The 13,627-nt window shown below is 49.8% G+C and overlaps 1 protein-coding gene across 6 annotated transcripts in view; it reads left to right on the top strand.

The window, feature by feature from the left end:
* HERC1 (HECT and RLD domain containing E3 ubiquitin protein ligase family member 1) overlaps nt 1–13,627 on the top strand; it is a 2,088,313-nt gene that overhangs the window by 743,084 nt on the left and 1,331,602 nt on the right. For all 6 annotated transcript variants that reach the window (XM_078685198.1, XM_078685199.1, XM_078685195.1 and 3 more), the window contains exons 35-36: nt 8,748–8,987; nt 9,321–9,404. In XM_078685198.1, coding sequence (XP_078541324.1) covers nt 8,748–8,987; nt 9,321–9,404 — 324 coding nt within the window. The remainder of the gene's footprint in view (nt 1–8,747; nt 8,988–9,320; nt 9,405–13,627) is intronic.

Raw genomic sequence — 13,627 nt, 5'->3', positions numbered from 1 at the left:
GAGCCGCCGTTGGTCAAACCGAAACTGAAAGTGAAAGCTTCGGTGTCGACGAAAACAAAAGTGATGGAGACGCCATCGAAAGCGAAGACATCTGTCCCTCTGGCCGCCTCCTCGTCTTCCGACAAGTCGGCGCAGCCAAAGCCGAAGAAGGCTGTCGACCAGGTGAAGTCGACCAAGGGCGTCGAGCCGAAGTCGGTCAAGGGCGTCGATCCCAAATCGCTCAAGGGCGTCGAGCCTAAGACTGAGCCACAAAAACCAGCTGTCAAGCCCGCCGACCCGAAGCCGCCGGCGCGGAAGGCCGTCGACACAGTCGGAGGACACGGCGCACCTAAGAGGGCTGATCCCGCGCATCGGCCGGAGAAAGCCACGGCATCGACGCTCGAGTCTGCACACGCTGGTGGATCGAGGCCGTCTGTCGGGTCGACGAAACCGTCCGCATCCTTCACAAAGCAGGTGTCGGACTCTTTGCAACGCATCAGGAACAAGGCTTCTGCGGTCGATCCGAAGGATGCTTCCGCCCCAAAGCAAGTTACCAAAACGCCGAAGTCCTCTGCGCCACTCCTGTTCATGTTACCGCCGAAGGTGGCACCGAAGGCGTTCGCACCGAAGCCGGTCGACGACGCGCACGTGCAGGTGTCTGCGGGGTCGAAGCCTTCTCAGCCACTGGTGAGCTCGAAGCATCGACCCATGATGGAAGAGCAGTCGGAACACTTTATCGACGCCGACACCGGTAAACTTACCCTCTACAAGAGGAAGATCACGGCGGCGCAGCCTATGGAGTCCTACACGATTCCTTTGAAGCGCAAGAAGCCTTCTACGGATTCCCCGGTTTTGGTTGAGCCACTTGCCCCACGGACTCAAACAGTTACTACACCCTCCCCCACTTATTCGGATGGGGAGGCTAGGGAAGGTGATGAGGAGGAGTATAATTTCCCTGCCAACACTGATCCTGAGGATCACCAGGACTCTTGGGTGGATGCAGTGGACCCAGGGGATCAGCACACTGCCCCGGACACTCAGGTGTACAATGTCAAAACCTCTCCTACAGAGGATTCTGCAGCATTTAATGCCCTAATTGAGAGGGCGGCTAAAAACCACGACGTCGAGCTGCATGCTGACCCTATTGAGGTGGACTTCCTCTTTGATACCTTTTCCACAGCAGAAAAGACTGTCAAGACTCTCCCAATGCTTAAAGGGGTTCTGAAACATGCTGCGGACATTTTTAAAGAACCCACACGTGCCAGGGTTATCAACCCTAGGATTGAAAAAAGTATAGACCGGCACCTGGCGACCCTAACTACATCAAGGGCCAGTTGCCTTTGGACTCTCTGGTTGTTTCTAATGCCCGGAAGAGGGCAAATTCACAGTCCACTGGTGATGCTCCTCCCCCTGACAAGGAATCTAAAGTGCTAGAAGCATCAGGGAAGAGGGTGGCGGCTCAAGCGGCCAATATCTGGCGCATTTCAAACACTCAGGCACTCTTGGCCAGATATGACAGGGCACACTATGATACACTAGAGAGCCTGTTACAACATCTACCAGATCAGTATAAAGAGGCAGCGGAGATGCTCATTCAGGAAGGGAAGCTCGTCTCCAACGCTTCGATTAAATATGCACTGGATGTGGCGGACACCGCGGCAAGGGCCATTAACACTAGTGTCATGTTGCGACGTCAGGCCTGGCTCAGAATCTCCGGGTTCAAGCCGGAGATACAAACCACCATCCTCAATCAGCCTGTAAACCCTGATAGACTATTTGGTCCTGAGGTGGATACCACCCTGGAAAAAATAAAAAAGGATACCGAGACTGCAAAGTCCATGGGGGCTTTCCAGTCCCAACAGTTTCAGGGCACTACTTTTCGTCGCTCCGGCAATAGAGGTGTTTCCAGAGGCCAGATGTCCCAGCAAACGCAATACACTAAAGGTGGGGCGCAGTCCTCTTACACCAAGCACAGTAGAGGCGGCTATCGGGGCAACAGCACCAAGGGCAGAGGTCGTGGAAACAACAACTCCCTCTCCTCTGCCACCAACAAACAGTGACGCCCTGTCACTGCCCCCTGACCATACAACACGTGTCGGGGGGAGACTGCAGCCGTTCCTGCCGGTCTGGAAATCCATCACCACAGACAGGTGGGTCAGAAAACGTATCCAGTACGGTTATTGTCTGGAGTTAACTACCACTCCACCCAACTTGCCACCAAAACACCGTCCTACGTCCACAGAGCATTTGCACTTATTGCAGCAAGAGGTACTCGTCATGCTGCAAAAAGGGGCGATCAAGCTCGTGCCAGTGGAGGAAGAAGGCACAGGAGTGTACTCCCTGTACTTCTTAATCCCGAAGAAGGACGGGTCCCTCAGACCCATACTGGACCTCAGACCCCTAAACCAGTATATTCTCTCAGAACATTTTCACATGCTAACACTGCAGCAGGTTCTTCCGTTGCTCAATCAAGGGGACTTCCTCGCAACCTTGGATCTCAAGGATGCATATTTTCACATTCCACTACATCCATCACACAGAAAATACCTCAGATTCACCATTCAGAATCAGCATTATCAATTCAAGGTCCTCCCTTTCGGGGTGACCACAGCGCCCAGGGTGTTCACAAAATGCCTGGCGACAGTGGCTGCGCACCTCAGGAGACAAAACTTTCACGTCTACCCTTATCTGGACGACTGGCTTGTCCAAGCAAAGTCGGCCCAGCAGTGCGCCGCCAACATGTCCCACACCATTCACCTCCTTCACAATCTGGGATTCTCACTGAATTATTCGAAGTCGCACCTTCAGCCAGCCCATGTGCGGCAGTATTTGGGCGCGACAATAAATACTCTGGCAGCCACAGCTCAGCCAACTTCTGTGAGGATCGACAGCATTCAGGCACTGATCCAGAAGTTCAGACCGCAACACTGTTCATGCAGTTGATAGGCATGATGGCCTCCTGCATCTTCATAGTCCCGCACGCGAGGCTACATATGCGTCCGCTCCAAGAATGTTTGGCTCATCAGTGGACTCGGGCTCAAGGGCAGTTGAACGACCTAGTGTTGGTGACCGGTCGGGCATACAGCTCTCTGCATTGGTGGAATCCACGCGACCTTTGCAAGGGCCGATCGTTCCAAGAGCCTGTGCCACAGATTATCCTGACGACGGACGCATCTCTCCAGGGATGGGGAGCTCATGTACTCCACTACACGGTGCAGGGACTATGGGCAACGCAGCAAACGAAGATGCACATCAACTACCTGGAACTGATGGCAATCTTCATGGCACTGAAGGCATTCAAGGTACATCTGTGCAACAAGGTAGTGTTGATCCGGACGGACAACATGACGGCCATGTACTACATTCAAAAGCAGGGAGGTACACACTCTCCACAGTTGTCTCATCTGGCTCAGAGCATGTGGAAGTGGGCCATTCAGAGGAACATCTTCCTCATGGCGGAACACCTCCCGGGCAAGGACAATCAGATGGCGGATCTGCTCAGCAGGTACAGCCACCAAATGCACGAGTGGGAGATACATCCATCAGTACTCCGCCCGTACTTCCAGCAGTGGGGTCATCCAGAGATAGACCTGTTGGCCACAAGGGAAAACGCCAAATGCCAAAGCTTTGCCGCCAGGTTCCCGCACCCACAGTCGCAGGGCAATGCGATATGGATGAACTGGCCAGGCAGATTTGCGTACGCTTTTCCCCCAGCACCTCTCATACCGCTAGTGGCATGAAAGCTAAAGCAACACTCGATGACACTCATCCTGGTTGCTCCAACGTGGGCACACCAACCATGGTACACCACGTTTCTAGAACTCTCTGTGGTACCGCATCAAAGGCTCCACCTCACACCCAGGCTTTTGACGCAGAACCATGGCGACATTCAGCATCCAGATCCGCAACAGCTCAACCTGGCGATCTGGCTCCTGAAGTCTTAGAATTTGGCTACCTTAACTTGCCTCCCGACTGCATGGATATCATACTGGATGACGTGGAAGCCTACCACCAGAGCTTGCTATGCAGCAAAATGGACGCGTTTTGTCATTTACTGTGCAGAACACAACATCAACCCGCTAGATGCATCTACTCACGACATCATTTGTTATTTGTTACATCTTTACAAATGCAATCTAGCATATGCTTCCATTCGGATACACTTATCCGCCATAGCGGCTTATCTCCAAAACAGGCAGCGTCTCTCAGTTTTCAGAGTGCCTGCCGTTAAGGCTTTTCTGGAAGGGTTGAAACAAGTCATTCCTCCCAGGACCCCACCAGCTCCTGTATGGAACCTTATGTGGTCCTCACCAGGCTGATGGGCCCCCCTTTTGAGCCTCTGCATTCTTGCGAGGTTCAGTTCTTAACATGGAAAGTGGCTTTCCTAATAGCCATCACGTCGCTGCGACGTGTAAGTGAACTCCAAGCGCTCATTGTACAGGAGCCATTCATACAGATTCACTCAAACAGGGTGGTGCTGCGCACTAACCCTAAATTCCTTCCTAAAGTAGTTTCACAGTTCCACGTCAATCAGACCATTGAACTACCTGTGTTCTTTCAAAACCCAGAGACTGTGGCTCAAAGAATGCTCCACACTCTTGACGTCAAACGAGCTTTGATGTACTACATTGATAGGACCAAAGATTTTAGGAAATCAACAAAACTCTTTGTTGCCTTTTCTGCCCAGCACAAGGGCAACCCCATTTCCAAAGCAGGTATAGCCAGGTGGATCGTTAAGTGTATCCAGATTTGTTATCAAAAAGCTAAGCGCACTTTAACGGTCCCCCCCAGAGCCCACTCCACCCGCAAGTTGGGGGCCTCCAATGGCTTTCCTTGGTAATATCCCTTTGGAAGACATTTGTAGAGCAGCCACATGGTCTACCCCACACACATTTACTAAACAATACTGTGTAGATGTGCACTCCAAGCAGCTGTAGGGCAGGCTGTTCTGAAGACACTTTTTCAAACATCTGCAACCGGCACAGGCGAACGCCAATAATGGAGGGACTGCTATGTATTCTATGCTATAGATATGAATTCAGCAGCCCACATGCCTCGAACTGAATATGCTACTTACCAGTATGCATCTGTTCTTGGCAAGTAGGGCTGCTGACATTCATATCGCCCACCCTCCTCCCCGGCGCCTGTAGCGGCTGCAGAATTTACACTTACTCTTGGTCATCGCTCACACTGTTACACTCCATCTTCGCCACAATGGCTAAAAACAATCTGGGGATGGAGTCGATGCCCATGCGCACTGTAGTCCAGGGGAGGAGCCACCTATCTCGTGATACTTCGAAGACTCTTCCAGGACAACAATGTGCAATCATCCGGACCCAACACTAGGTGGCGATCTATGCTATAGATATGAATATCAGCAGCCCTACATGCCAAGAACAGATGCATACTGGTAAGTAGCATATTCATTAATCTCTATTCTCATATCCCTATCATATACTAGAGTCATTCTTTCTTCCCATATTTCCTTTGTTTACGCTCTGGCATGATCAGCTGCTGTGTTTCCAAGTGCATGATATTCATCTTGGTTTTATCAGAAACTGAAGATGTCAATCTGCAGAAATCAGAAGTATAGTTACAGATAAAGCTTTTAATGAGTGGATTTATCTTGTTTTTATTGAAAATTGCCTGCTAGAGAGACTGCTCCTTTTGATTTCTGATTTTAAAAATCCCCTTAGAGAATCCAGAGTGACAGCTATCGTCACCAGCTTGTTATTGTTTGTGGACTTGGCTGTGGAGGGAAAAATAGCCAATTTTTCAGGCTCCTTCCCAATACAAATTTAACGAGCACAACCAACGAGGGGGCAGGGGCAGGAGAGCAAGCACAACCAACAAGGGGGCAGGGGAGCAAGCATAACCAACAAGGGGCAGGGGAGCACGCACAACCAACGAGAGGGCAGGGGAGCATGCACAACCAATGAGGGGGTAGGAGAGCAAGCACAACCAACGAGGGGGCAGGAGAGCAAGCACAACCAATGAGGGGGCAGGAGAGCAAGCACAACCAACAAGGGGGCGGGGGCAGGAGAGCAAGCACAACTAACGAGGGGGCGGAGGCAGGAGAGCAAGCACAACCAACGAGGGGGCGGGGGCAGGAGAGCAAGCACAACCAATGAGGGGGCAGGACAGGAGAGCAAGTAGAACCAACGAGGGGGCGGGGGCTGGAGAGCAAGCACAACCAATGCGGGGGCGGGGGCAGGAGAGCAAGCACAACCAATGAGGGGGCGGGGCAGGAGAGCAAGCACAACCAACGAGGGGGCAGTTGCAGGAGAGCAAGCACAACCAACGAGGGGGCAGGGGCAGGAGAGCCTGCACAACCAACGAGGGGGAAGGAGAGCAAGCACAACCAGCGAGGGGGCAGGAGAGCAAGCACAACCAACAAGGGGGCAGGGGAGCAAGCACAACCAACAAGGGGCAGGGGAGCAAGCGCAACCAACGAGGGGTCAGGGGAGCATGCACAACCAACGAGGGGATAGGAGAGCAAGCACAACCAACGAGGGGGCAGGAGAGCAAGCACAACCAATGAGGGGGCAGGAGAGCAAACACAACCAACGAGGGGTCGGGGGCAGGAGAGCAAGCACAACCAACGAGGGGGCGGGACAGGAGAGCAAGCAGAACCAACGAGGGGGCGGGGGGAGGAGAGCAAGCACAACCAATGCGGGGGCGGGGGCAGGAGTGCAAGCATAACCAATGAGGGGGCGGGGCAGGAGTGCAAGCACAACCAACGAGGGGGCAGGAGAGCACGCACAACCAACGAGGGGGCAGGGGCAGGAGAGCACGCACAACCAACGAGGGGGAAGGAGAGCAAGCACAACCAACGAGGGGGCAGGAGAGCAAGCACAACCAACGAGGGGGCAGGAGAGCCAGCACAACCAACGAGGGGGCAGGAGAGCAAGCACAACCAACGAGGGGACAGGAGAGCCAGCACAACGAGGGGGCAGGAGAGCCAGCACAATGATGGGGGCAGGAAAGCAAGCACAACGAGGGGGGGCAGGAAAGCAAGCACAACAAGGGGGGCAGGAAAGCAAGCACAACGAGGGGGCAGGAAAGCAAGCACAACGAGGGGGGCAGGAAAGCAAGCACAACGAGGGGGGCAGGAAAGCAAGCACAACGAGGGGGGGCAGGAAAGCAAGCACAATGAGGGGGGGCAGGAAAGCAATCACAGTTCCCTCCTGCCCCAACTGGACCCCACTGTGCTCTCAGCAGTTGCTTTGCAGCTGGGGCAAGGTATCGATGCAGTGTGCGACCACGCAGCTCAATGTTTGTGCTCCGGCACAGTATGCCGACAGCAGTTGCTGAGTCCCTGAAAGGGGAGGAGGCCGCGCCAGCCCGCGCAGGTCCAATATTGGAGGGGGACTTCTCCCCTACTGGTGCACACGTTGTCTCCCAGCTTCTACAGCCCCCGGACATCGGGCCTACCCCTACAGCCATGGAGGCCCGATCCTCAAGCCACCTGCGCAGCCAGCAAAGCGAAAGGGCAGGGCCTGCGGCCTCGAAGTGCAGCAGCCAGCCCGCCTTGGCGTTCCCAGCCAGCCACCCAGGCTCACTGGCGATCCCTGTCACCACGCGGCCTCCAGGGGGAAAGCGGTCTGTGCTTACCTCGCCTCAGCAGCTTTCACTCTCCGCCGATAGTGCTCTGTCCTCAGGCCTCTCGATTTTCCTCCACGCCGCTTCCAGTCACACCTCGGCCTTCAGCAGCAGTCTGGGGCTGGAAAGCAAGCACAACGAGGGGGCGGCAAGAGGGAACAGACTCACAACGAGGGGGGCGGAAAGCACGAGGGAACAGACGCACAACGAGGGGGGGCGGAAAACACGAGGGAACAGACGCACAACGAGGGGGGGGAAGCACGAGGGAACAGACGCCCAAAAACGTACCTGTTCGGGGGGGTGGGGGGGGTCTCTGTCTGTTGCGGGGCCAGACAACGCCATGACACCACCATCTTTCTCCGAGGCGAAGCAGGAATGCCTCAGAGAAAGCATCTTCATTTTGGGGTTCGGGGGCGTGGTTTTCGTTCTCTCCTCTTCCCATTGGCTGGAAGGTAAAATTCCAGCCAATGGAAAGAGGAGAGAAAGAAAGTTAAATACACACCCCCGAATCCCAAAAAGACGGGGCTTGAACGTAGTGATGCCCCTCTCCTCCAATGGCTGGCCTCCGTTTAGGAAGCCAGCCAATGGAGAAGAGAGGCGGGTTCAAGCCCTACTCTAGGAAAACATTAAATCTCGGCTGCGCGACACTGCTGCACAGTGTACGCTAGGCCGAGACCTAAAAAGGCCTGAAAAACTAAGGGTTGCACCACTATCCTTCTATATATGGCTGTTCTTTTCTCTCCTGTTAAAACCTATACAATTGAAATAAGATGGGTATAATTCTAGAATAGTTTCCTCTAGTATAAGGAGAGTTGAATGCATGAGATTTATTGTAATTTTGTGGACGAAAAGACATGCACAAGGTATCGTTTACATTATTTTAGGCGAAACTGTCAACCTACTCAGTGCTACCTGTGTTACAATATCAAGACGCTCCTTCCTTTGGACTTTTGAATCTTAGCAATCACTAGCTCTAGTTTGATACGAAGGGCACATTTGCATAATTGTATCTCTCCATGTGCTTTAAGCCTGCTTCTATAAAAGAATAGTAGTCAGAGCTACCACTGTTGCTTTATCTAAGCTTTGCACACAAATGTTACATTGCTTGATCATAGTATTTGGTTTAGATATTTTCTCTGTTACTAATATACTTACTATCTTTCAAGTTTTATATTGTGAAAGAAAACCGTGGCAATGAAGGTACCTGTGTAGGAGTTTCCCGGTGGCCAGTGCACGACTTTAACCATCGCACTACCTCGGACATGTGGCTATATAGAGCTTACAGTGGCAATCTGTACCACAACAGCGAGCAGACTTTGACATTATCAAGTTTTACACAAGGAGATTTCATCACCTGTGTGTTAGACATGGAAGCAAGAACTATTTCATTTGGTAAAAATGGAGAGGTAACCTTTATCATCTAATTAAATTCATGTTTTTATGATATAGATGTGAGTTGTGCTAATAATATTTATACAAGACCTAAATAGAGTGCAGTAATTATTACCATAACATGTTCTGTAGGACCTTGCTTTCTAATGCTAAGTGGAAATGTGGGCATCGTAAAACAGGCACATTGGTCAAATAGTTGTTTACCATTTATTGTTTAGGTAAAGTTGAGATTGTCTCTTTGAAAAACTTTTCAGTATAACACGTTGAATGAAAATGGCCCTGACAGTTCTAATCGTTTATTGCGGTTAAGCATTTTTTAAGATACAGTTTACCTTGCATTTCCCTAGGAGCCCAAACTTGCATTTGAAGATGTGGATGCAGCAGAATTGTACCCATGTGTCATGTTTTATAGCAGTAACCCAGGAGAAAAGGTAACTTACTTATTGTTAAAGTTTTCTTTTTAAGAACTATTTATGAGGAAAAGTTGAGCTGTTATACTTAAATGAAATGTTATTACACTTACAACTGTTACAGTAGCTGCAGAACTTTTGATTCAGTACTTGCCTACTATTTTATGGTGGATACATCTTACTGCAGATTTCTCACTTTGTGAATATTCACCACGAGTCAGACTTGGACTGGACATTTTTAAAGCAGTACTCCTTTAAGCTGGTAGGTGGTGTTGTGCAAGTCAGAGCCAACATCGTTCTGCTCTGCAAATGATGAACAGAGCTGCATGTAAGCTTCAGCCATGCTCACAGATGTCAGTTCCTTTCTTTCCGTGCCTTCAGATGTGTATCTGAAGCTTCTACTTCATATTAAACACCCATTTTGTGTAACATCTTAACAGTGTGCAAAAGAAAATGTCACTCACTAAGGGACTGTTACAAACAATGTCTGTGACAGATGCTAACGAGATGTGTGTTTGGTGCCTGGGGTCAGAGCACAACTCCAGGGCCTGTGATGACTGTGCCCATGTGTAGGAAGCTGGCTCTGCATCAGATGTGTGCTTCACCTCACTTCCCTCACCTGTTTTGTGGTGTCAATGGCATGCCGCCATTCAGGAACCACACCAGAGCTGGTCGGTTTTCAGGGGGCATCTCTAAGATGCCCTCTGAGTGCATTTTATATTAAATCCCACTCTGGCATCAGTGGGGGTTTAATATGCTGAGATGTTTGCTACCAAACATACCAGTTTTTAGTAAAAGCCATTATGGAGCTGTGGGGTTCAATTTACTACACTTACATTCTCTATGAATGAATACTCTGGGGGTACAGGGCTCATGCCTCTATACCCTCACCTTAGGAATAGTGCATCCTGCTAGAGGGGTGACTTACCTAGGCCTTAGGCAGTGGATTGCAGGCATGGCACGCAGGGGTGTGTGCCATGTCGACTCTTTACTTTTCTCTGCACCAAAACACACAGTCTGCTGTGGCAGTGTGTAGGTTAAGATGCAAGACCCCTAACGGTGGCACAATGGGTGCTGCAGCCCTCAGAGGTCTTCCTTGGTCACAGTGCCTTGGTACCCATGGTACCTTTTGCATGGGGCTTACCTGTGGCCAGGTATGTGCCAATTGTGGATACATAGGTACAATTTTGGGAAAGAACACCGGCCCCTGCAACCTGATTGGCAGGGTCCCAGGGTACATCAAGTCGGGTTGCATCAGATGTCAGGCAAAAATGGGGCGTGACCATGCGTGAATCCGAAGGCCATACAGTACTGCAAGGATAAACTTCACGTCACCAAACTCTCTGATACCTCCGGGTCTAGCCAGCGCTATATAAAACTTTAAAAATAAATAAATAAATAGGATAACTCCACGCCACGCCACGACCGGTCAATGTTAAAAGGAAGGTCTCGTTTGCATTCCCGAAGTCGTAATCGGGGCAGATCATGGTCTCTGTTGAATTCTTCGGGTGAGTCCAAGAAAGAGCAGAAAACATCCAAATGGTGATCCCCTGGAACTCCAGCATTCTTTCGTGTGCCTCCTGTTCTCACTCCAGATCTCCATTTGAGTCAGTCTCGTACAAATTCACCTCATGTTGTGTCTGTTTGTGAAATCACAGCAAAAGGAAGATTTCAGTGAGGCCATGCAGCACATTTGTGGCACCTTACTAGTTTCCTCAGATTTCTGAGTCGTGACTACTAGACCTTGATTGGGACAGTGGCAGACCTCTCGCCTCCCCCACATAGATTGATAGATGCACCTCAGTAGGTTGTAGAGGGATCTGGGACTGGTGGGCATCAGAGGTCATGTGTCCAGCCCTCAAGGCCTTCCTACTGTCCCTCAAGGGAAGGCTGGCACAGGTTCTCACAGATAACATGGTACTGCAACAAACAGTGGTGTGGGTTCCTAGGTCCTGTGCCATGAGACATTGCTTCTCTGGAGGTGGCTAGAGTGCCAGGGCATCTTTCTGGTTGCCAACCCCCTGGCAAGGTCCATGGATGCCTAGGCTGGCAAGCTAAGCAGACCTAGTCTGGCACATCAGAAGGGATGTCTAGATCCTAAGGTAGTGCAGTGCATCTTCCTCAGAATGTCTGGATCTTTTTACCACCATTGAGAACTCACAGTATCTACAATTTTCGTACTACTTAACTGATGTATTCTAGTTTTCATGAAACAAGGGATTCCTGTTCGCATACCAAGGACTACCTACTTGAAGAAAGTCCAGAGAGATCGGGCCGAAGTCATCCCTTGGGGCTCCAGATTGTGTCAGGAGAGTATGATACCTGGATCTTCTGAGCATGAGCATCTGTCCTACAATCAGGCTATTGCTATGGGAGTACTTCCTGTCTCAGAAGCAGGGCAGGGTCCTCCACCCAAATCTACAAAAGGTATACATCACCTCCATATGTGTAGATTGAGCTTGGTTTTAATTGCTTTAGTCTGCCACCTGAAGATGTCATCCTTGCCACCCGATGCCCCTCACGATAATCCATTTATGTCGGGCATTGAAGCTCATTTGTAGCCTGGTGTGGTGCTTGGAACAGACAAGGCTGTTGGACGTCCTTTTATTTGTTTGGTCATAAACGCATGAAGGCCTTGCAGTGGGCACTGTAAAAGGTTATCAGGCCTTTTGGTCTTTTTGCATTTACTGGACCAACCGTCCATTTTAACGTTTGACAGACGCTCACTCCCAAGCCTTTTGTAATGCCACAGTGAGACTTGGCATTCCGTCATGTGTACGCCTATGGAGCCTATACATAGCTGCGTCATCTGACCTTGAAGACAGTCTTTCTCATTGCGATTGCATCCGTTCTCGACATGAGTCAATTACAGGTACTGTCAGTGGAACCGGCCTACATCAGGTTTTTCTGGTGCAGACGACTCAAGCTGCCTTATTAACGAAAGTTGTGACTCCCTTCCACTTTGGGCAATCCATCAAACTGCCTGCGTTGTTTCATTTACCTCACGACTTGAAAGAGGAAGAGAGGCTCCATCATTTGGAGCAAAAGGACTTTAAGCTTTTACATAGATTGTACCATGAACCATTGAGTTGACAATCAACTTTTTATGGGATTCTCCAGAACAAAGAAAGGGAAGGCTGTGAGAAGAGGGCCCTGTTATGATGGGCAGACTTTTGCATTTAGATCTGCTATGCCCTGACCAAAATGCAGCTGGCAGATGTTCTGAGAGTTCATTCAACCATGTCTAAGGACATTATTGGTGCAAGAGGTGCCTTTCATGTATATCTGCAAGACTGTGACCTAGGCATAGGTGCATATGACCACAAAGCACTACTACCTTGACAGCCATATCTAGAGGGAAATACACGAGGTGCTTGGTTCTGCAAGTGTTTTTGGTTTGCACCCTCGGTTTATAGCCTCCACCTTGGGGAGGCACTGCTTTGATATCTAGTCTAAGGCCAGGGCTACGTGGTTAGAAGTATCCATCAGAAGAATATGTTACTTAGCTTTGATAATCACTTTATTGAGGATACTCTAACTGCAGATCTCTCACTACTCTCCCATCTACCCGTTCTGTGGAGTAGCCTCTTTTTAATATCTAAAAGGCTGCCAAGTTAGTACTTACCACACTGTTAACAACAATTGTTCTTGCTAGCTTGAGGGTGTGAAAAGGGAAAAGACAAGAAGCTGACATCAGTGTGTGGTGGCTGTGCTTACTATATGTGGCTCTGCCCCATCATTTCTGGGGCCGTATGGGAATCATCGTGGAGCCACATGATGGTGCTTAGCAGCATGCAGGAGCACTGCTACTAAATTCTCCCAGTTTTGCATCTGCTGAATATCCTAATTGTTGATTGGTACATGGTTTGTAGGACAGTTATGAAAATATCATAGGTCTTCCTCCCACTTTCCTGGCAGCCTAATTTTTTGGTAACTACTAATCAGATTTAGATTTACTACACTGCACTTCAGAGAATTAGCATAGACTACAAAATAAAAGGCTGGGTGGTGTTATAGTGTATGCCTGTTCCACAAGCTTGAAAAAGGTTATGATAAAAATGTATCTTAATTGATCAAATTTTTTAAAACATGAAGTTTGTTTTTATAAAAAGGCGTCTTTGAATCTAGCAAACTCATGTGGCTGATTATAGTTTTGTGCTTTGTGATACAGTGCATTTGTGATTATTTGAACTTAGAAAGATTGGTGCAGATTAGTTAATGAGGTTGAAGTATTATAAAGGTCC

This window comes from Lissotriton helveticus, chromosome 3_2 (assembly GCF_964261635.1).
Source record: "Lissotriton helveticus chromosome 3_2, aLisHel1.1, whole genome shotgun sequence".
Taxonomy (NCBI): domain Eukaryota; kingdom Metazoa; phylum Chordata; class Amphibia; order Caudata; family Salamandridae; genus Lissotriton; species Lissotriton helveticus.
This window is presented reverse-complemented; position numbering and strand designations above follow the sequence as displayed.